Here is a 24,305-nt window from a genome sequence, read left to right as displayed (position 1 = left end):
CGCTAAGGCGCAATGTCTCGCACGTTTGTAGTCGGTTCGTCAACTTCGACCTCCACCCAAATTGATAGCTATCCTCGTCGAAAGATCAGGCCACCTTTACCCTGTCATTGATTTTTATTCCAAGTTAGAGTAACTAGTTACATGTTAACAGAGGGTTTATATAATCTATGAATCCATGACAAAAGACATGGTTAACCTTGATGGAAGGAAAAAAGTGATAGCAAATGTAAAATTTTGGTCCATGCTTTACGGTGGACTAAATGGATAAGGGAGATGTTCCATGGTGGGCCATTTTTCTTATCGACTCATCCACTATACTCTTGCGCGTAGCCCCCTCTTCTTCTTCTTTTTTCTACTTTCCCCGTCCCATATTAAGTGTGGCAACTTTGTCTAGATACGCATGTAACCACACACCAAAACCGTGGTCAGAGCATGGAGTGTGGCACAAGTCGAGCATTAAATGCTCCGACAGGGAGGAGGTTACCCGTCTAGTCAACCTACAGTGAGTAGCTTGCAGTGAGTAGCCCGCAGTGAATCTAGGACATGTGTGGCCCTAGCTACAGTGCGTCTCACCGTGCATGCATGCCAGCGCAATGGAGGCAGCTACCTTAGGCCTCTGTTCGACGCGTGTCCTAGGGCGCGTCCCCATGCGGACTGTGGCACCTGTGGTATCCCCTTGAGTATAAAAGGAGGACCCGCGCCACCGGTCAGTGGGTTCCGATTTTCGAAGGTTAGACTCGAGCGTAGATTGCAATCCCGAGAGATTTAGTCCAGAAGTAGCAAGTAGCCACTTAGCAGAAAGGGAAGAGAGCGCTCGGGGGCTCCCCCGGCAACCTTGTAAACGCTTGTTCATTGAGTAATAAACACTTAGAAGCAGGACGTAGGGTTTTACACCTCCGGCTGGCCTGAACCTAGGTAAACCGACCTGTGTATTGCAGCGCCCGTCATTGGCCTCACCGGTGATCGCCGGAGCGATCCCCAACGCCCACTGCCGAATCAAAAAGGGGGTGCCTCGCATCCCCGGTTTCTAAGCCCCGGGCTATGACATCTGGCGCGCCAGGTAGGGGGGCGTGCGGAGAGCTCGCCGGTAACCGCCTGCGTCATCATCTACAACTACATTAGCTTTGTCTCTTCTAATGGCAGAACTCGTCGCTATGCCTCCCAAGCGGGCCGGCGACTCTCGGATCGATCCGCGTGGTGCCCCAGAAGTGCACACGCGGTCACATGACGTGCAGCCCACGTCGCAGGATCAGGAGAACCCTGAGCCTGCCTGGGTGCAGCAGCAGCAGTCACGGCTGCCACCGCCACCTCCTCGGTCGTCGGCAGACAACCGGCTGAGGGGGCCTGTGGCTCCCAGCGCCGGAGCAAGTCGCGCGAGCGGCCATGATGCCGCACGCACCGGCCAGCGAGTCCACTCGCGGGTCGAAGACGCGCAGCGGCAGCTGCGCCAAGAGCACAGCGCGTCGCGTGCGACGCCGACGGAATCTCGCCCCACTCACCCGTAGGCACCGGGGGACAGGGCGGAGGGCAGCCGGTCAGAGAATCGGCAGCCTCCCGTCCAAACCCCGGCGGAGGCCATCATAGCCGCGCGTGTCATGGTGCGCTACTAACCACCGCAAGGTACGCCGGCGCATGAAGTGTGGAGCGCGGAGCTGGACGCGCTCCTCGCACTCGCCCCCCAGCAGCCGCAAGGCGAGGGCGCCCCGGCCGGTTTAGGCCGGGGGCAGAACCCGGGACGCGGAGACGCGCCCTGCATCTCAGGGCATGGAGAGCACCCTCCCCCACAGGGAGGGCAAGGAGGCGAGGATCCCAAGGGGTCCTCGGATTCATACCGACCGTTACACGGGGTGACGCGCGGGGTATCCTGAACGCCTGCCAGCAAGAAGACCTCCGCCGGCGCTGGCGTGAGGCAGAACGCCAACGCCCAGGAAGAGCAGGAGGATGATCCCATGGGCGCCGAGGACGGCTGTGCCGCATTTACTCGCGAGCTGCACCGGGTGACATGGCCCCGCAAGTTCCGAGCACCGGCGCTCGGGATGTATGACGGGACCGTGAACCCTAAGGATTTTCTCCTGACCTACACGTTGGGGATGCACGCCATCGGCGCCGATGAAAAGGTCAGGGCCAACTAGTTCCCGATGGTCCTCAAGGGATCAGCGAGGACCTGGTTGCTCAACCTGCCCGCCGGGTCCATAACCTCCTGGGCTGACCTGCGCGAGCAGTTTGTGAACACGTTCCAGAGCGGTTACAAGCGCCCGGGAACCATGGCGGAGCTGCACGCGGTTGTGCAGAAATCGGGGGAGACGTTGCGGAGCTTTATCAACCGCTTCTCCAGTCTCTCCTACTCCATTCCTGAGGCGGAGGCTGCCGCCATCATCAACATCTTCACCATCAACGTCCGTGACCCCAAGATGCGGGAGAAGCTGAGCACGCACCGGATCCGGACGACGCATGAGCTCTACGCCTTGGCGCACAAGTGCGCCATGGCTGAGGAAGGGTGCTTGGCGCTCGAACTTGCACCTAGGGTTGCCGCGAGTCCCGCTGAGGGCTCGCAGAAGAAGGGCTCCTGGAAGCGCAGCGGTAAGCAAGTGCTTGCCGCGGAACCAGGGGCTACCTCGAGGCCTACGAAAAAGGCCTCATCCGCTGGCGAGTCTGGTGGCAAACCAGGCGATGCGCCCCGTTGCCTCATCCACGCCAATGCCACCCATGACGTGCAGGATTGCCGCATCCTACAGGGTATCAAGCAGAGGCGCGAGCAGCGCCACGAGGAGCGCCGGGCAGCCGGCGCCTACTTCAACTGTGGGGATATCGGGCATCTCTCCCGCGATTGCCCGAATGACCCCAGAGTTGGAGCGAAGCCTGCCTGCGGAGATGCCGGCAGAGAAGAAGCCCAAGGGGGTCGGGTCCAAGCCCGCATCGGCAGGGACCGGCCTCCCCGGGGACGAGACAAGGCTCGCGCTGAGGAGCAGCGCAGGTCTGATTACAGCGAGGGCGACAAGCCCGGCTTCCAAGAGCCCCGCGGCGTCGCCTGCATCCATGGGGGACCTTACGCTCTCCCATCCTATAGCGCGGTAAAGCGCCTCACCCAGGAGGTGTGTGCCCTGTTGCCGGACATGGAGATGCAGCAGCCGTTGAAGTGGTCGCACGTGCCGATCACCTTCAACTTTGACGATCACCCATCCCGGCAGCTGGGGTCAGGGGTTCTGCCCTTCGTGGTCTCACCGATCATCAACAACATGACGGTGACCAAGGTGCTGCTGGACAACGAAGCGGGGTTAAACCTCCTGTCCGCCAGGTTGGTGGAGAAGCTTCAGCTGCCGCTGGAGCAGATGAAGCCCACCGACCCGTTCCGAGGGGTGAACCCCAGGATCGTGCGCCCCCTGGGGCGCATCACGCTGCCGGTTACCTTCGGGTCCCGGAAAGCGTTTAGAACTGAGCACCTCGTATTTGATGTGGCTCACACCCCATTGCCGTACAACGGGATCCTTGGTCGGCCGGCGCTGATCAAGTTCATGGCGGCAACACATTGCGCCTATGGCGTGATGAAGATGCCGTCCACATACGGAGTCCTCTCCATCAAGTGCGATATCAAGGACGCGGCTTGGTGTGTTGGCGAGGTCGTCAAGGCTGCCGCCGCTGCCGATTCCGGTGACGAAGGCGTCGCCGGAAGCGAAGGCTCGCTGCTGGGCGATCACCCCGCAGCGAAGAAGGCTCGTGTTACCCCACAACCACTAGCCGAGGGAAGCACAAGCTCGAGCTCACGCCCCGGCAAGGACCAGAAGCTCAAGGAGGAGGCCGCCAAGGTGAAAAAGCTGCCCCTCCAAACCGGGAACGAGGAGCGCACTGTCACCATCGGTGCGAACCTCGATGCCAAATAGGAAAGCGCCCTCATCACTTTCCTCCGGGAGAACTCCGACATGTTCGCTTGGGAATCATCGGATCTTCCTGGAGTCCCTAGGGAGGTGATTGAGCATCGACTGGCGGTGCGTCCAGACGCCCGCCCCGTCAAGCAGAAGGTCCGCCGGCAAGCACAGGAGCGCAAAGACTTCATCAAGCAAGAAGTGGACAAGCTAAAGGCTGCGGGGGCTATCAGGAAAGTACTCTACCCCATTTGGTTAGCAAACCCAGTTGTAGTACCCAAGGGGGGAAAATAAACCGCGCATGTGTGTAGACTTTACCGATTTAAATCGTGCATGTCCTAAAGACCCTTTCCCTGTACCCCGCATTGATCAAATAGTAGATTACACTGCCGGCTGTGATTTGTTGTGTTTTTTGGATGCTTTTTCCGGCTACCATCAAATTAAGATGGCAGTCGAGGATGAGGAGAAAATGGCGTTCATCACCCCGGTTGGCTGCTACTGTTACACATGCATGCCTTTCGGGTTGAAGAACGCGGGCTCAACATTCTAGCGTGCCTTACGTGAATGCTTGGGACCCCAACTAGGCCGAAACGTTGAGGCCTACATGGATGATATCGTCATCAAGTCAAAGCGCGGGGACTCGCTTATTGATGAGATGTGGGAGACGTTTGATAACCTCCGCAGGATCAAGCTCAAGTTGAACCCTGAGAAGTGCACCTTTGGTGTAGACTCGGGGCAGCTTTGGGGCTTCTTGGTTTCACACAGGGGGATGCAAGCCAACCCAAAGAAGATAAAAACTATCGAGAGAATGGAGGCTCCCCGCAAGGTGAAGAAAGTCTAGCGTCTCAACGGCTGTGTTGCCGTGCTGGGGCGCTTCATTTCAATGCTGGGCGAACGCGCCCTGCCTTTCTTCAAGGTAATGAAGAAGAAGGGCCCAATCGATTGTACCCCCGAGGTTGAGGGGGCGTTCCAGGACCTAAAGCGGTACCTGAAGTCGCCGCCTATCCTCGTCGCCCCCAAGCCGGGCGAGCCGTTGCTGCTCTACCTAGCGGCGACTGACCAAGTGGTCAGCTCGGTGCTTGTCGCCGAGAGAGAAGAAGATCTCCCGGGAACCGCCATCGAGCCAGTGGCGTCGACACCACGCAAGTGGCTCGTGCAGCACCTGGTGTACTTCGTCAGCACGGTGGTGCGCGACGCCCGCGTGCGGTACCCGCAAGCGCAGAAGCTCTTGCTAGGGATTCTGCTTGGATCCCGCAAGCTATGCCACTACTTTCAGGCGCACCGCGTCACGGTGGTGTCAGGGTTCTGCCTCGAGCGGGCCCTCATCAACCGAGAAGCCACCGGGAGGGTGGCCGAGTGGAGGATGGAGCTGTCGGAGTTTGATCTGCACTTCAAGAACACCAAGAGTATCAAGAGTGTCGCGCTGGCTGATTTCGTTGCAGAGTGGACCTCGACGGGCATAGAAGAAGAGGAGCCAGAGACCAGCCTGCCCGGCAGGCTGGACGAAGGCCTTTGGGTCATGTACTTCGACGGCGCGTTTAGCCTGCAGGGGGCTGGCGCCGAAGTCATCATCGAGTCACGCACGGGAGACCAGTTGAAGTTCGCCATCCAACTCGACTTCCCTGAGTCCACCAACAACACAACTGAGTACGAGGGGTTGCTTGCCGGGTTGTGGGCGGCGATCGTCCTCGATATTAAGCGCCTAGTTGTCCGCGGGGAGTCGCAACTAGTGATCAACCAGGTTAACAAGGACTATGACTGTCCGCAGATGGCAGCGTACGTGGATGAAGTCCGCAAGCTAGAACACAAGTTCAAGGGTTTGCGATTCGAGCACATCAAGCGCAATGATAACTTCGCGGCTGATGAACTGTCCAAGTGGGCGGCAGAGCGCCGGAAAGTAGTGGCGGGAGTGTTCTGGCACAGGCAGACTGCGCCTTCAGTCACTCCCAAGCCGGCTGCCGGGGAAGCCCCCCCGGCAACCGAAGGAAACCCCGCAATAGCGGGGGTCCATGCCGTCGATGTGGTGGCATGCATGAATAGGGAAGCCCCGCCTTAGGCGGCGGACATCCCCCGCTACCTCAAGGGGGAAGCCCTCCAAGAAGACGACGTTGCCGCAGAGCGCGTAGCCCGGCAATCCAAGATGTATGCTCTGGTAGACGAGAATCTCTACCGGAGGCGTGCAAACGGAGTAAAACTCCTCTGCGTCCCCCAAGACGAAGGGCGCGCACTCCTGCAAGATATACACCGAGGCACATACTCGCACCATGTGGCCTCCCGGGCTCTAACTAGCAAGGCTTTTCGGCACGGCTTCTACTGGCCTACAGCACTAGCCGATGCCGAGCAACTGGTCAAAACGTGTGAGGCGTGCCAGTTCCATGCGAAGAAGAGTAATCAGCCGGCGCAAGCCCTGCAAGTCATTCCATCCTCCTGGCCGTTCACGGTCTGGGGGCTAGACATCGTTGGCAAGTTGCCAAGAGCGGTTGGCGGCTACGAGTATCTGCTCGTGTCCATCGACAAGTTCTCCAAGTGGGTGGAGGTGGAACCAGTGCGGAAGGTGACTGCTCAGGTGGCCATCAAGTTCTTCAAGTGCATTGTGTGCCGGTTTGGTGTGCCCAACGGCATCATCACCGATAATGGCACACAATTTACAAGCGCCGTGTTCCAAGCTTACCGTGAGGGCATGGGCACCAAGATCCACTTCGCCTCTTTTGCTCACCCGAGGAGCAACGGATAGGCGGAGAGAGCTAACGCAGAGGTGCTGCGGGGGCTCAAGACGAGAACCTTTGACAAGCTCAAAGGCCACGGGAAGCACTGGATTGAAGAACTCCAGCCTGTGCTGTGGTCGATCAGGACCACACCTAGCCGGGCAATGGGTGAAACTCCTTTCGCCCTTGTCTACGGGGCAGAAGCGGTGCTGCCCCTCGAGCTCAAGCATGGATCCCCACGGGTACGCTCGTATGGCGAGCAGATCCAACACGAGCAGAGGGTTGACGATCTTAAATTCATCGAAGAACTTCGATGCCGGGCTGCTGTACGAGCTGCGCACTATCAGCAGGGGCTCCGCCGTTATCATGACAGGCGAGTCCGTACCCGGGAGCTCGAGGTCGGGGACCTTGTCCTACGCCGGATACAAGGAACGAAGGCCGGGAACAAGTTGGCTTCAAAATGGGAGGGCCCCTTCCGGGTAGTGCAGGTGACCTGGCCGGAGACTGTCCGGCCGGAAAACGAAGAAGGCTTGCCGGTGCAAAACGGTTGGAATCTTGAGCTCTTGCGCAAGTTCTACCCATGAAGCGGCGGAGCCTGTCCCACTGGTGAAGCTGCTGCAGCATGCCTCTCTAACTAGTGTAGCCGGGCAACCCCTGATTGTAATCCGCTAGTTTCTATGAATAAAGATAAGTAATTTCCTTTGAATTTCAAGTTGTCTCATTATTGCATGTTTTTCTTCTGTCTCCTGCTCTAGGTGCACAGAAGTCTTTTTCCATCCTTGGCTGTGAGCAGGGGGCTGTCAGAGCCTCGAAAACAAAAATCCCGTTGCGGATCACTCCGGCACAGGGTCGTGCCGTTGCCGGGTTCCCTGCACCACGCAGCAGCTGTGTCTTGGAAATAGGAGAGTGCTCACACCCAAGTTTGGTATCGACCCTTCTGTGCCCGGGGGCTGGGAGGCAGGAGGGCTATCTGTGATGTCCCTTTTTTCGTGCATATCGAAATTTTTTGCAGCATCTCGAGCTTGGTAAGGATCTGACATGCAGGATAAGGTTAGGGGTCAGACACACTGTGATACTCGTGGAGTACTCACGGGCCGCGTCGTCTAGCGGGCAGCCACTGGTGCATGGCGACCGCTTCAAGGTTCTTACCGCAGCAGCGTGTCGCCACGTGTGCCGCGGTGGCTCGGCACGCGCGGCGGCAGGATTCTCCACCGTGCCTATAAAAGGGCATGGTGGCCACGGAGCAACTCAAAGCAAAGCTAAGAAGGTGGCAGGTGATGCAGTAGAGGAGCGGTGGTGGTGCATTTTTCCGCGCACAAGCGCCGAGGGTGTTCCCTCCATCGCGTCCCTGCCACATCACTCCACCAGGCGTCTCCAAGGCGGGGGCTGCTGCAGAGGCGTGATGGGGGTGCATGCCATCAGTGCTTAGCGCCGATGGGTGCACTGCCATCGCGGCCTTGCCGCATCCCCCCAGCAGGCGGTTCCAAGGCGAGGGTTGCCGCAGAGACGCTGTGGTGCTGCATTCCATCAGTGCTTAGCGCCGATGGGTGCACTACCACAGCACCCTTGCCGCATCCCTCCAGCAGGCGTTCCAAGTGTAGAGTCATTACGTTCAACTAGAGAACAGACAGCTAAGTGCATTATCCTAGGCGCCTAGCTTTCGAATCTCAACGCTGGCTCGTTGGTGTGAGTTGGGCCTTGCGTGTGGCTGGAGTGTTGGAAGGACGCTTGCGGGGGGAGTGCGCTCCTCATGCAGCTTGTAGGTCCGTCCCGCAGGCGCGTGCTTGGGAGTAGCTAACCCGCAAGTGGAGTATCTCGCCGCTGCTACTTAACCCCAGGTCGGTACTGCAGGTCCGTCCCAGGTCCCTGGTCTAGTTAAGTGGGTAGCGTGCGAGTCCCCGGCAACACAAAGCATAACACACGAGGACAGGAAGACCCACCCCGCGAGTCAATTTCAGGAGCAAATACCAGGTAGAACCAGAAAGCGGAGTTTCTAAAACTAGCAAATGATTACATGGGCTAATGAAACCATAATTGTTTAACGGTGCCAAGCGTCACTTGCAGGAAACAAAAATAAAACAAAAGATAACAGGGGACTACGACGACTTGTTGCCGGGGTCTTCCACTGGGGGCTCCGGCTCCGGCTTCTGCTGCACCCGCTCCACCACCTCGTCGACGAACCTACCCACCGTCCTGGTGTGGGAGGGGCCGTCCTCGCTGTACGACCACGCGTCCAGCAACGCCTCAAAGGGGAAGTCGGGGTGGTAGTAGTGCTCCCGGGGGAGGATCGTCTCGGTGATCTCCCTGGCACACGATGCTATCTCCCCGTCGCACAACTTGGAGATCCACACGTCCAGCGCCCCGAGCTTTCCCACCATGTCGGAGAAGAACGGGATCAGCGTGCTGACATCCGTGCCGTCCACCTTCGCCGCCTGCAGCTCGAACCTCGGCAGCAGCGCGCGAACAGCCTGGGCGATCTCGTGCAGCTTCTCGGTCTCCCTCCGCCGCTGCTCCGCCAACTTGTCGTGGTTGGTGCGTGACAACGCCACCGCAAGCTTGGCCTTGCGGAGGAGTTCCGTGAGCCACACGATCTCCTTGGCCTTGCCCACATTCTCCTCGGCAGTCCTGACGAGCTCGCCCTGGGCAGTGGTCAGCTCGGACTCTGACATGGGCGCTCTTTTCCTTGGTGGAATTGAGCTCCCCCACGAGTTCACGCTCCCGGGTCCGGAACTGCTCCCGCAGCTTCTTCCCCCGCTGCGTCGACGCCACTGCCACGTCCTCTATAGCCTTGGCCTGCTCCTCCAGCTTCGCGTGCAACGCTTGGAGTTGGGAGGAGTAGCCGCTGACCAGCTCGCTCTTCTTGTTGAGGCGAGCTTGAGCTGTGTCCAGCACGTCTTTGTGCTCCTTGTCGGCCTTCTCCCACGCTGCGGCCAGTGTGTCCAGTACCTGCTGGTGCTCGACGCGCTGGGCCTCCAGCTGCCGAAGGAGCTCCGCCTCGGGGACGATTGGCGTAGTGGCCTCGTCCCTGGTCTGCGGGGCCAGCCGGGTCTCCTCCCTTAGCCGGGAGAGCTCGTGCCTCTCCCTCTCGACATCCAGCCGCACCTCACCCAGCTGGAGCTTCACGAGCTCGTGGTGCTCCCTCACCTTGTTGAACGAGGTGACGAACGCCAGCTGCTGCTCCTTGATGGCGTCGAGGAATCGGTGCCCCTGATCGTAGATGCTTGCGTCCCAGGTGATTGGGTCCCAAGTCGCCCCGGCAAGAATGCCGAGGTCTGGGCTGGAGGTAGCGGCGGACGACGACAAGACCCCCGCCGCCATGGTTTGCAGGGGGGGCTGCCGGCTGCTCCTCATCCACGTCCTCCTCCACACCCACGCCCGTGGGTTGCGGGTCCGGTGGAGGGGCCGCGCTCCCGGCAGGAGTCGTCTCCTGCTGGGCGGCCGCAGGACTCGCGCCCCCAGCCTGCAAGGCCGGGGACGTGCCGCTAGGTCCTGCTCCGGTAGCGGCGGCGGGCGCCACCAACGTCGCGTCTGGGGCAGCGGGGCTTGGCGCGGGAGCCACTTCCGGCTCATCCTTCAACTCTGCGTCCTCGACGTCAGAGGTGAGGTCGATCACCGTATTGTCCGCCCCCTCTGTCCCGGCTGCTGCTGCCGGGTTGTCCCTCGCAGGCTGCGTTTCGCCTGCAAGCCAAGGCAAACACATGGTTAAGGGTCAACGTGCAGAAGGAGCATGTACAATGGAGTCAGCGGAGCGGTCTGTACCTGCTACGGGCTCCTCCTCCTCTGGGACCGGGTCGGCGGCAGGCGTAGTGGAGGTGCCGTTGGTCCTCGTGCCGGTATGACTGGCACTGGCACTGGCCCGGATACGCAGTTTCTTACTGGGTGCGACGGGTGTAGTGTCGGTCCTCCCCCTCTTGCCGACTTCCGCCGGAGCGCTGTCCCTGCAAAGCGTCAACGAAGAAACGAAGGAATCAGGGCAAGCGCAACCTCATAAATAGAAGGGGGGCGAAAATGTCAGCTTACCTTGGGGGGTTGAGCTTGAGCGAGTAACCCGTGAAGATTCCCCGCTTGTGCGGGACCGCGGACCCTCGTGGAGGTGCCGCAACCCCAGTTTCCGCGGCAACCCCCGGGGCGCCTGCAACCGTTGCAGGGGTAGCTGCTGCCATCGGCGCTGCCGACGCAGCCGGGGCCGCTGCGGCAGCGGGACCCGCGAGAGATGAACTCCTGCGGGGGTGCCCCAGCCGGGGCTCTTGGTCGCCGCACCAGCGGCACGTCGTCATCGTCCTCCACCTCCGCCTCGGGGAGGACCGTCCGGGCACCGGCAACGCTGCCGGAGGACTCGTCACCGGGCCAGCTAGAATCCGATCCCCCCTCACTCTCCTCGGTCACTTGCTTCCCACGGGCAGCGGGTGGCGGAGGCTTCGGGGCTGGGACCGGGGGATCGGACATCAGCCCCCACTCGTTGCAGGGTGGGTAGCGGCCGATGATGTCGTGGAGGCCTGCGACGCCGGCGTGAAGGATGGAGACCCCCGGGGGCAGCTCCGTGAATGGGACGTCCTCGCCAGTGATTCCCTTCACCCACTCCTGGATCACCTCCGGCGTCACACCCACGCTTTGCAGGCGCGTGGTGTCGCCGGGCCCCGTGTACATCCACGCGAGGCGGGACCGCAGCTGCAGCGCCATGTCCAGATCGGTGAGCCCCGCTAGTCGCAGGGCCTTGATCTTCTTGATGATGGGAAGGAGTTCTGCGTCTCGGCTGTAGTGGTCCCGCCAGCTGCCGTTACTCGCCGGCAGCTCGGTGGGCGCATGAATGAACTCATCGGGCTCATCCACGCGAACCCAACACCAGCTCCCGCGCCACTCCTTCTCGATCTTCTTCTCGCTCCGCACGATGAACTCCGACTTCATCTTGTTGCGGGCGCGGAACGAGACCCCCGACGACATCGCTCCCGACTGCTCGACGCGTGGGTAGAAGTAATGGCGGAACAACGCCACCGATGGCATCACCCCCACAAACCCCTCACAGAGAAATTGGAAGACGGCGAGAAGGAAGAGGGAAGTGGGGTGGAGCTGCGCAACCTTAAGCTGGTATGCCGCCATGAGAGCATGGACGAACAGGGAGTACGGAGGTACGAACCCAGCGAGGATGAAGCGGCCGAACACCCGGAAGTCGTTGTCCTCGTGGTCGCTTGCCGGCGGGGAAGATGAGCATCCCGCCATACTCGTTGAACGAGGTGGCGACGGCGTGCCAGATCTTGTCGACCCCCACGCCGTTGTTGCCGGGCTTGAAGAAGGCCCGCGTGGCCCTCATCTCCCGGTTCTTCTGGTCCTTCTCCGACAAGGGCTTCTTGGGGGTTTTCTCGCCCTTGTAGACCACAGAGCTCGTGGTACCCTTCTCTCTCTTGGGGGCCTTGCACGCCATGGAGAATGTGGGTGGCGATGAACAGGATTAGGGAGCGCGAGGAGGAATGGGGATGAGGAAGATGAACTCGGGGCTAAGTGATTGCCCCTCAGTGCAGCGGCGAGGTTTTATAGCACCCCTGCGTCGAGCAACGGATACATCCGCACCCTACGGGTGCGCCGGGGATAACTACGTTTTAAGGGGGGAATGCGAGACGTGGCCTTAACAACTGCAATGCTTCATGTGCCAAGAAATGAGAAAGATAGCGATTCCTTAGATTGCACTTGTCATTTTCTCAAGATCATTGAGCACTTCTAATGAAAAGGTAACTTTCCAAACAAATCATGCCATCCACATGGTGACATAGGTTTAGGGCATTCGTTCCATGGGAACTGATATAAGTTGTATGCATCTTTTTTTTTTCCGTAACGGAGAACAATGTCCCATGACTTCTTTTAAATCTGGCTAAATTCACAAAGCCACACATTTGTTGTGGCTAGTTTTACGGAATAAAATGTTAATTCTCTCCCAGAACCTCGACTCTTGAGGCAGAACTTCTCAAATAACCCAAAACTTTCAGTTTAGTGACATTTACAGTGTTTTCGACATGTAAGTGCCTATGTGGCAAAAATACCCGGTTGATGATCCGACCCATTAACACCGGCAGATCCGCAGGGATTTTGGATACAGCCCGTATACTCTTTACCTTCAGCCGCCCCACCCCCACCCCCCCCAAAAAAAAACAGAAATCTAAGTACGGCCATACACGCCCAGGCGCCCAACACGTCCAGCCCATGATCTTCACCTGGACCTTCTTTGCGTTTGTGTACGTGAATCATTCACTCTGGCCCGGTTAATAGCACAAGAAACAAACCGATGCTTGTATGGCTGGGGTAAATTGCTAGTTGCAAATTTAGGTAAAATTTTTGCCCTTGGACCGCCCTGCCCCAAGATGGGGCAGATCCTAGATCCGCCACTCATTAAACCCTATCTAATCTGTGAAACCGGAGGAGATCAAGAACAGGTCGAGTAAAAAGCCCACTAAGAGTTGGCATGTCACTTGCATGTGGGCCCATCTGTCGTAATCGCGGTCAAAAATCACTAAACCGGTATATTTGTTTTTTTTTCTGAGAAAGAATGTCACGGAAGTTGTGATTTTGTGAGAAAATTAGCGTTAACGGCGATTCTGTAAAATCCTTATCACAAAATGTGTTTTTTTTAAATTGTTCTTTAATCTGCCTATTTAAAACCAGACGACTCAGTGGTTCACTATAAGTACCAAAAATATTAAGTCACTGAACCTATTCACACTTTTTGACTATGTAAGCAATTCTAAACCTATTCACACTTTTTGACTATGTAAGCAATTCTAAACCTATTCACACTTTTTTACTAACTGAGCCATTTGCACATCTCGCCACCTAGATTCTCAAATATACTCCTTCCATTTTTAAATATAAGATGTTCTAGTTTCGTCTAAATCATATGTTTTAAAGTTTGACCAACTTTATAGAAAAATCTAGGAACATCTACAACTCCAAATTAGTTTTATTAAACACGTTATGATGTATATCGCCATAATCTGTTCTATACCAAAGGTGTGGTCAAAGACCGATGTGTTCGCATTATTATTGAGGGGGGGGGGGGGGTTGCAACAATCTAGCAAGCATGGAGATGGTAGAGAAGCTTTCTCTCACGACACGACCCCATCCTCAACCGTATCATATTCAATGGATTAACAACAGCGGCAAAGTTAAGGTAACACGTACCGTTCGTGTGCATTTTACTATTGCTACATATGCTGATTATGTTGAGTGTGATGTTGTTCCTATGCAAGCATGTGCTCTTTTACTTGGTAGACCATGGCAATTTGACACAAATTCGGTACGCTATGGTACCACAAATCAGTACTCTCTTGTTCATAATGACAACACTATGGTACTTCCTATGTCTCCTGCAAGTATTTTAAAAGATGATCTTGCTAGAGATAGTAAAGCCATAATGAGAAAAAGCTAAGTGAAAATCAGATTGTTGCTAAGGAACTTATGCCTTCTGCAAGTACTTCCAAATCTGAACCTAAACATGTTAATGAAATTCGTTTGAAGGGTACTTGTTTGCTTGCTAGCAAATCTGATATTTCTGAACTTGATGTTAGCACTACTACATGTTATGCTATTGTTTGCAAAAAAGTGATGTTTTCATTTGAGGACATGCCTCCTTCTTTGCCACCTGCTGTTGCTAACATTTTGCAGGAGTATGTGGATGTTTTTCCACAAGATGTACCTCCGGGACTGCCACCTATTCGTGGAATCGAGCATCAAATTGACTTAATTCCTAAAGCATCGCTGCCCAACCATGCGCCATATCATACCAACCCAGAGGAAACCAAAGAGATTCAACGACAAATTCAAGCACTACTCGACAAAGGTCATATTCGTGAGTCCCTTAGTCCTTGTGTTGTCCCCATTATTTTTGTACCCAAAAAGGATGGTTCGTCGCGCATGTGTACTGATTGTAGAGCTATCAATAACATCACCATTCGTTACCGGCATCCTATACCACGATTAGATGATATGCTAGATGAATTGAGTGACTCTACCATGTTCTCTAAAGTTGATTTGCGTAGTGGTTACCACCAGATTCATATGAAGCTAGGAGATGAGTGGAAAACAGCTTTTAAAACTAAGTTCGGTTTATATGAGTAGTTAGTAATGCCTTTTGGTTTAACTAATGCTCCGAGCACATTGATGAACGAAGTTTTTTACGTGCTTTTATTGGGCATTTTGTGGTGGTATATTTCAATGATATTCTCATATATAGAACATCTTTGGATGAACATTTGGATCATTTGCGTGCTGTTTTCAATGCATTACAATATGCACGTTTGTTTGGTAACCTTGAAAAGTGCACCTTTTGCACCGATCGGGTTGCTTTTCTTGGTTTTGTTGTTACTGCACAGGGTATTGAAGTTGATCCCGCCAAGATTGAGGCTACCTCGACGTGGCCGTCACCAAAGACGGTCACCCAAGTACGGAGTTTTCTTGGGCTCGCGGGGTTTTATAGGTGCTTTGTCAAAGATTTTGGTTTCATTGCTGCACCGCTGAATGAACTTACAAAGAAAGATGTTCCTTTTGTTTGGGGCGATGCACAACAAGCCGCGTTCATGTTGTTGAAAGACAGGTTAACTCATGCTCCTTTATTACAACTTCCTAAATTCAATAAGACATTTGAACTTGAATGTGATGCTAGTGGTATTGAATTGGGAGGCGTGTTGTTACAAGAGGGTAAACCCGTTGCATATTTTAGTGAAAAATTGAGTGAACCAAGTCTGAATTATTCTACTTATGATAAAGAATTGTATGCGCTGGTTCGGACATTAGAAACTTGGCAGCATTATTTATGACCGAAAGAATTTGTTATCCATTCTGATCATGAATCTTTGAAGCACATTCGTAGTCAAGCTAAGTTGAATAAGCGTCATGCCAAGTGGGTTGAGTTTATCGAATCTTTTCCTCATGTTATAAAACACAAAAAGGGTAAAGATAATGTTATCGCGGATGCTTTGTCACGTCGTTATACCATGCTATCTCAGCTTGATTTCAGAACTTTTGGATTGGAAACCATTAAACAACAATATGCGCATGATGCTGACTTTAAAGAGGTTTTGCAGCAGTGTAAAGAAGGGAAAACTTGGAACAAATTCGTCCTCACTGATGGATTTGTGTTCCGTGCTAACAAGCTATGTATTCCAGATAGTTCCGTTCGTCTTTAGTTGTTGTAGGAGGCGCATGGTGGAGGGTTAATGGGACACTTTGGTGTCAAGAAGACGGAGGATATACTTGATGTCCACTTCTTTTCGCCGCGGATGCATAGGGATGTGGAGAGATTCGTTGCTCGCTGCACGACATGTCAAAAAGCTAAGTCACGCCTTAATCCACATGGTTTATACATGCCTCTTCCTGTTCCTAGTATTCCCTGGGAGGATATTTCGATGGACTTTGTTTTATGATTGCCTCATACACAGAAGGGGAGGGATAGTATTTTTGTTGTTGTGGATAGATTTTCAAAGATGGCACATTTTATTCCTTTTCACAAGAGTGATGATGCTGCACATGTTGCTGATCTGTTCTTTCGTGAAATTGTTCGTTTACATGGTGTACCAAATACTATTGTTTCAGATCGTGACACAAAGTTTTTTAGCCACTTTTGGAGATGTTTATGGGCTAAGTTGGGACTAAATTGTTGTTTAGTACTACATGTCATCCCCAAACTGATGGACAAACTGAAGTAGTCAATAGAACTTTGTCTACTATGTTGCGGGCCGTTTTAAAAAAGAATTTAAAATTATGGGAAGAATGCTTACCTCATGTTGAATTTTCTTATAATCATTTGCTGCATTCTACCACTAAGAGGTGCCCTTTTGAGATTGTGTATGGTTTTGTTCCTCGTGCACCTATTGATTATTGTCTTTACCATCTTCGGTTCAAAATAATTTGGATGCTACACAGCGTGCTGAATTAATCTTGAAATTGCATGCTACTACTAACGAAAATATAGAACACATGAATGCTAAGTTTAAAACTGTTGGAGATAAGGGACGAAAGCATGTTGTGTTTGATGTTGACGATCTTGTTTGGTTGCATTTACGCAAAGATTGTTTTCCTGATTTGCGCAAATCAAAATTGATGCCACGGGGTGCTGGTCCTTTTAAGGTGTTAGAGAGAATTAATGATAATGCCTACAAACTTGAGGTTCCTGCATATTTTGGTACGGTAAGTCCGTCATTTAACATTGCAGATTTGAGGCCATATTTGGGCGAGGAAGAAGACATTGCGTCGCGGACGACTTCAATTCAAGAAGGGGAGGATGACGAGGACATCCCCCACGTTGATACAACCGTTGCACCTACAGCTACAATACAAGGACCTCTCACAAGAGCTCGTGCATGCCAACTTAACTATCAGGTACTTTCGTTTCTTAGAACGATTCCTTCCATACATGAGCTTATGATGCTGCCTAGATCAAATGTGTTTGTTACACTTAGGAATGATGGACCTAGCATGGATGAGAGGGACAAGCACCGGAGCATGATCACGCATGGAGAAGATGGTAGCAAGCGTGAGAGGATTGAAAATGATGCCGCAACGGGAGATTTCAGAACTTTGAAGCTACCATGAGGAGAGATGGTGCTGCGTCACCTCAAGTTGGGCCAGGCCCATGTAAACCGACCTATAGAGGGTTCGGCCCACTTCCCAAGGCTGGCCGCATACCCCTCTATAAACCCCTTTTAGGTCATCATTTAGACTCGGATTTTGTTTAGTTTAAGACTTAGCCATTGCTAATCTTCGCCATAGGCACGAGAGTCAAATCGACCTCCTGTACTACGCACTTGCAGAATCCCACCTATAAAGTTTCATCTTTATTCGCAATATCTTGATTGCATCTATTGTTCTTGCTGGTTCTTCGGTTGCTTGCAGGGATTGATCCTTCGGGATCAAGTTGATCTAGCTCTGGCGTGGTCAATAAACTCGGAAGTTGGTGTAGTGATCGCTAAGGCGCAACGTCTCGCATGTTTGTAGTCGGTTCGTCAACGTCGACCTCCACCCAAATTTATAGCTATCTCATCATCGAAAGATCGGGCCACCTTTACCCTCTCATTGATTTTTATTCCAAGTTAGAGTAACTAGTTACCTGTCAATAGAGGGTTTATATAATCTATGAATCCATGACAAAAGACATGGTTAACCTTGATGGAAGGAAAAAAGTGATAGCAAAAGTAAAATTTTGGTCCATGCTTTATGGTGGACTAGATAAGGGAGATGTTCCATGGTGGACCATTTTTCTTATCGACTCATCCACTATACTCTTGCGCGTAGCCCCCTCTTCTTCTTCTTTTTTCTACTTTCCCCGTCCCATATTAAGTGTGGCAACTTTGTCTAGATACGCATGTAACCACACGCCAAAACCGTATCTAGATAAATGCGTATCTAAACAAAGTTGGGACGATTTATATGAGATGCAAGGAGTATTTCTTTAGTCCTCTTCTAAACTTGGTCATGTCTTCACTAGTAGACTCCATTGACCATGCCTTGTTGACTTGACTTTTTCTGTGTTGCATCTTGACCGGAGGTGATTTCTATAGAGTTGGTTATCGCCTCATAGGATTCGAGGACATAAGAAATTTTATTTCACTGTAATGCTATTCTTTCATGTGCCAAGAAATGAGAAAGATAGTGATTCCTTAGATTGCACTTGTCATTTTCTCAAGATCATTGAGCACTTCTAATGAAAAGGTAACTTTCCAAACAAATCATGCCATCCACATGGTGACATAGGTTTAGGGCATTCGTTCCATGGGAACTGATATAAGTTGTATGCATCTTTTTTTTTTCCGTAACGGAGAACAATGTCCCATGACTTCTTTTAAATCTGGCTAAATTCACAAAGCCACACATTTGTTGTGGCTAGTTTTACGGAATAAAATGTTAATTCTCTCCCAGAACCTCAACTCTTGAGGCAGAACTTCTCAAATAACCCAAAACTTTCAGTTTAGTGACATTTACAGTGTTTTCGACATGTAAGTGCCTATGTGGCAAAAATACCAGGTTGATGATCCGACCCATTAACACCGGCAGATCCGCAGGGATTTTGGATACAGCCCGTATACTCTTTACCTTCAGCCGCCCCCCCCCCAAAAAAAAACAGAAATCTACGTACGGCCATACACGCCCAGGCGCCCAACACGTCCAGCCCATGATCTTCACCTGGACCTTCTTTGCGTTTGTGTACGTGAATCATTCACTCTGGCCCGGTTAATAGCACAAGAAACAAACCGATGCTTGTATGGCTGGGGTAAATTGTTAGTTGCAAATTTAGGTAAATTTTTTGCCCTTGGACCGCCCTGCCCCAAGATGGGGCAGATCCTAGATCCGCCACTCATTAAACCCTATCTAATCTGTGAAACCGGAGGAGATCAAGAACAGGTCGAGTAAAAAGCCCACTAAGAGTTGGCATGTCACTTGCATGTGGGCCCATCTGTCGTAATCAAAATCACTAAACCGGTATATTTGCTTTTTTCTGAGAAAGAATGTCACGAAAGTTGTGATTTTGTGAGAAAATTAGCGTTAACGGCGATTCTGTAAAATCCTTATCACAAAATGTGTGTTTTTAAAAAAAAATTGTTCTTTCATCTGCCTATTTAAAACCAGACGACTCAATGTTTTAAGTGTACCAAAAATATTAAGTCACTGAACCTATTCACACTTTTTGACTATGTAAGCAATTTTAAACCTATTCACACTTTTTGACTATGTGCAATTCTAAACCTATTCACACTTTTTTACTAACTGAGCAATTTGCACATCTCACCACCTAGATTCTCAAATATACTCCTTCCATTTTTAAATATAAGATGTTCTAGTTTCGTCTAAATCATATGTTTTAAAGTTTGACCAACTTTATGAAAAATTTAGGAACATCTACAACTCCAAATTAGTTTTACTCCAAATTAGTTTTATTAAACACGTTATGATATATATCTTCATAATATACTTATTTATTTGATATTGTAGGTGTTAATAAATATTTTATAGATATGGTCAAACTTAAGTTGTCTTAGAATAAAGTTAAAACATCTTGTAATTAGCAAGGGAGGGAGTACGTATTTATTGCCACCCATCCATTTCCGAGTCTTCACCTTACCACTTTAGAGCATTTACTCGCTCATCATTCAGCCCTCTCTCTGTCCCTCTCTCGCAGCAACATGCAGCTGGACACCATTGCTGCGGCGGTCTGTGCAGCCACTGTGCTGCTCATCACCAATGGATTCCTCTCCATGGCCAGTGCGGAGGACGAGATCAGAGGGCTGCCGGGGCAGCCGCCGGTCAGCTTCGCGCAGTACTCCGGCTACGTGGCGGTGGACGCCGCTAGGAAGAGGTCGCTCTTCTACTACTTCGCCGAGGCCGAGCTGGATCCGGCCACCAAGCCCCTCGTCCTCTGGCTCAATGGAGGTAATTAAGTTCACTAGCTGATAGAAGCTTCTCACTGTTTCGTCTTGTTGAATTATTGGTGTCACTTGGGAGATCGCACAAGAAAGTGAGAAACATCAGTGTGGAAATTAAGAAATGTTGGTGTTGTAGTGGGAGGGGATGGGGAGGTGGGAGAATTGAGCTCAATTTTCTGCGCAAATGAGCCTAGAGCCATAATTTTTGTGATTAGTCCTCACTCTAGAAAAACAAAAGTATATTTTTCTGGGGTTCATAAAAAACAGAGAGGAAGTGTCCCAAGTTGTTAAAAAGGGGACCTTTTCACCTTTGTGCACTTTGAATGTTTTCAAGCAAAGTATGATTTTTAAGTACTAGATGACCTCTTGAAATTGCAATTTTGCAACCAGACGATTCATATGGAAGACTTGTAGGATGATAGCCTCTTCAATCATAGGAATGGAGGGGATAGCTCACCTGATTTATGATCAAGATTTCTTTGTCTCCCCATGTTCGGAGTCCTCTGATGATGTATATGTATGTGTATTGGTGTGTAGGACCTGGGTGTTCATCTGTGGGAGTTGGAGCATTCTCAGAGAATGGACCATTCAGGCCCAGCGGCAATGCTCTTGTGAGGAATGAGTATAGTTGGAACAAAGGTGAGCACTTCCCTCTTGTAAAAGTTGCATCCACACCAAAGCAAACCTTTTGTGTGCTCTCTTTTGTTGTGCAGGAAACAAAAGGAGCCATGAGCCATCACAACTTAATTTCTTCTTGGCATCTGTTGATCTTTTTCAGAGGCCAACATGCTGTATTTGGAGAGCCCTGCAGGGGTGGGTTTCTCCTATTCCACCGATCCATCCTTCTATGGGGGTGTTGGTGACAGCATGACAGGTGTGACCTCCATGCTTGCAAAGTTGTATCTCAATTTTCTGTGTAGGATTGACCTGCAAGATTATTTTGTTTTGAGAGGTTTAAAATTTCTAAAGCCGGAGCCTTTCAAAAATATCTAAAGCCAGGGACAATTTGAAGTTCTTGCAAGGCTGGTTTGCCAAGTTCCCACGGTACAAGGGCAGGGACTTGTACATCACAGGAGAAAGCTATGCTGGTAAAGCCACTCTTCTTGATCAGCTTCTTGTTCAATTCTGAATTCTCCCCTTCGTGTTTTAGTTACCATGATTTTTTCCTCAGGCCACTATGTCCCGCAATTAGCGCAGCGCATAGTCGAATTCAACAAGAAGGAGAAGCTGTTCAATCTGAAAGGCATTGCCGTAAGAGATTTACTAAACTTACTATAATATAGTGTAGTTATAGAAGCCTCATACATAAATAGCGAAACAAAGTATGCTTATTGCCTCTCTTTTTTTTCTTCTCCTCGCTGATACAATAGTTGGGAAATCCGGTTCTTGAATTCTCGACCGATTTCAACTCAAGAGCCGAGTTCTTCTGGTCGCACGGGCTCATATCAGATTCAACTTACAATATCTTCTCAAGGGTTTGCAACTACTCACGGTATGTGAGCGAGTATTACCACGGCTCGATCAGCCCGGTTTGTGACAGGGTGATGAGCCAAGTGACTAGAGAGACCAGCAGATTCGTCGACAAGTACGACGTCACCCTCGATGTTTGCATTTCTTCAGTCTTGGCGCAGTCCAAGACCCTGACCCCACAGGTAACATTCCAGCATTCACAGATGTCAAGGAGATGTGACCGTTAACCGCGCCTTTCACGAACTATTGTGCCGCAGTCTACTCAGCAACTAAGCAGGGAGCTTGATGTGTGCGTCGAGGATGAGACGATGAACTACCTCAACCGAAAAGACGTGCAACAAGCGATGCACGCTCGCCTCAACGGCGTGCCCAAGTGGACGGTTTGCAGCAGGTGTGTGTGGATTCTCCGATTTGCACATCTAATCTGCAGCTCCTACATCTCCTATACAGTTAGTGCATTCCTTCAGCAAAGGTTACAATGGTGCCAGTTTTTTGTTGTCCGATCCAGTGTTCTTGAGTACAAGCAACTGGACCTCCAGATCCCCACCATCAACACCGTCGGCATGCTTGTCAAGTCCGGCATCCCGGTGCTGGTTTACAGGTAAAAATAAAGAACTCGGAAGTTATCACGGCAGCTAGCATTGGTGTCATGTCAAGGGCTCAAGGCAATGCAGAACCTGACCTGATTACTGCAAAATGCTTGTCTGATTGTCTCTCTGCACCGCAGTGGTGATCAGGACTCGGTGATCCCCCTGACGGGCAGTAGGACGCTGGTGCACCGCCTCGCCAAGAGGCTCCGGCTCAACGCCACGGTGCCCTACCGGGTCTGGTTCGAAGGGAAGCAGGTGTGCTCCTTCTTCATCTCCGTCCTCTGCCCCAAATCACCATTCGGGGCTGAAACTGAAACTGAAACTGAAACAGCGGTTCTCCTCTTCTTCTTCTTTTCTGGGATGTGCAGGTTGGCGGGTGGACGCAGGTGTTCGGCGACGCGCTGTCCTTCGCGACCATCCGGGGAGCGTCGCACGAGGCGCCCTTCTCACAGCCGGAGAGGTCCCTCGTGCTCTTCAGGGCCTTCCTCGCCGGCCGGCCGCTGCCGGAGTCCTTCGAGTGACCAGGATTATTAATCTGGGTGGTGCTGCTGCTACTGCGGGAAGAGGATGTTCGTGTTCATGTATGATGTACAATCGTCTCGAGGCTGCAAATGCAATCTGGGTTTTTCGCAAGTGTAAACCATATGTGCTTACGAAGAGAAGATGTTATTTGCGGTGCGCGGAGATGCACTGGAAAACACACTTTCGCACAGGTGAGCGACGTCCGTGTGTTTTCTCCGGTGCAGAGTACTAGATGAAATTGTATAAGCACATCTATTCATTTCGCTAAGTTTTCATACTCCGGTGCAGAGTATGAAAACTTAGTGGTGCGGATTGGTATTATCATTACTAGATGTTCTTTATGATTGATGTGAACAAAGAAGAAATCCAATCAAACCAAAGGGAGCCCGTTCACTAATGCGCACGTAATAAAAGGCTTCTCCGCTGATACACCCCTGCCAGAACCACCGGTGGAAGCAGTGCCTGACGCGGCTTCTCCTTCAAGCTCAAACATTCCGTGCAGCCGCCGAAGTGCGACGGCACCTCGAACCACCGTCTTCAGGGCCTCGGTCGCTACCACGGGCGACGCGGAATCATCTCCATCGGTAAAGCTAGTCTGAGGCCTGAGGGACGTAGAGCATGGTTGCGTTTTTTTTTTTCTTCTAGAACCAGCTTTTCCGAGAAGTTATCTTCCAATTTCTTGGAGAAGCCACCATTAATTTTTGTTAGACTTCCAAGCTAGTTCGAAAACTTAACCAAATTTAGTAGTGGGCTTAAACGCTCTAGCTTGTGAACTTGCTAGATTAAGTAGAAATGGTCCTGGCTCAACATCCTTTCTGGGACCTGCCCCGGAGGAAATCTATGATATGGTTGAACGATTGTAAGCACCTGATAATTGAATAAATAAAAATGTTTTTTCCTAAAAAAATTAGAACTCGGCTTATCCAGCAAGCTGGGAGAGAGCGGCTTCCTAGAGAAACCTTAAAAAGAACTGGGTCCATGTCTGGCTAGCACACATGAAGTCAATGTTGTGGTCAATGTCCATGACTCAGGTTTGGTCGCGGTACTATTGTGGTCAATGTTGATGCGGGGCTTTTCAGTTCGGACTTCGGCTCAGAGGAAGAGAGTAGGTGTGGTGATTAGAGACCATTGGGGCACTTGTCTTGCGGCCTGTAGTGAGCTCCTTGATGATGTGGTGCAGCCTGAAGTAGCAAAAGCTTCGGCACTTCGTCGCTTAGAGGTGGGCTTTTCCAATGTCATTTTTCAATCAGATTGTCTTTCTCGGATTCGACGAGTTCTCTTCCTAAAGTGGATCAAAAAAAAATTTAAGAGGAAAAGTGGATCGAATTTGATCGGCATGGTGGTGCAGGACATCAAATGCCAAGTCTCATCCCGGTCTTCTGTTGTTTTCGTCATGTCTGTACTTGTAATGTCTTTCATACTTAGGACTTCTTTGATTCGCATGATTTCTAAAATAGAAGAATAGAAAATACATAGGATTAGAGGGCACGCACTCATGAATCCTATAGGAATAAAAGACTATATGAATTAGCATCAACTGTGTTTGACACATCACATGAGAAAAAAAGATTTGTAAAAAAAGATTTGAGTGGATGGAAATTTTCCTCCAAATAGAGTGCACATGAATTCATAGCAAAGATTCCTAAGGAATCTATTCCCATAAAATCAAACGATCAACAAAGCAAAAATTTCAAAGGTTTCAAATCCTCCAAAAATCCTAAGACTTTCTTTGATCAAAAGAGCCCTTATTCTTTTTAG

The 24,305-nt window shown here is 51.4% G+C and overlaps 1 protein-coding gene across 1 annotated transcript; it reads left to right on the top strand.

The window, feature by feature from the left end:
• The first annotated feature begins 19,644 nt into the window (after positions 1-19,644).
• Positions 19,645-22,922, top strand: LOC100833146 (serine carboxypeptidase-like 45). Its single transcript, XM_010241537.3, has 10 exons — positions 19,645-19,972; positions 20,503-20,604; positions 20,744-20,839; positions 20,961-21,053; positions 21,137-21,216; positions 21,336-21,617; positions 21,693-21,826; positions 21,944-22,036; positions 22,163-22,280; positions 22,394-22,922. The coding sequence occupies exons 1-10, from the start codon at positions 19,726-19,728 to the stop codon at positions 22,544-22,546; spliced, it is 1,398 nt and encodes a 465-aa protein (XP_010239839.1). The 5' UTR covers positions 19,645-19,725; the 3' UTR covers positions 22,547-22,922.
• Positions 22,923-24,305: the final 1,383 nt, after the last annotated feature.

This window comes from Brachypodium distachyon, chromosome 5 (assembly GCF_000005505.3).
Source record: "Brachypodium distachyon strain Bd21 chromosome 5, Brachypodium_distachyon_v3.0, whole genome shotgun sequence".
Classification (NCBI taxonomy): Eukaryota; Viridiplantae; Streptophyta; class Magnoliopsida; order Poales; family Poaceae; genus Brachypodium; species Brachypodium distachyon.
The sequence above is the reverse complement of the archived record's forward strand: the minus strand, read 5'-3'. Positions and strand labels throughout refer to the sequence as shown.

Bases quoted from the DNA above. Each gene is read 5' to 3' on its own strand.
- LOC100833146 (XM_010241537.3), top strand. From the start codon at position 19,726: ATGCAGCTGGACACCATTGCTGCGGCGGTCTGTGCAGCCACTGTGCTG. The intron at 19,973-20,502 runs GTAATTAAGTTC...ATTGGTGTGTAG, and splicing joins CGTCCTCTGGCTCAATGGAG to GACCTGGGTGTTCATCTGTG. The intron at 22,037-22,162 runs GTAAAAATAAAG...TCTGCACCGCAG, and splicing joins ATCCCGGTGCTGGTTTACAG to TGGTGATCAGGACTCGGTGA.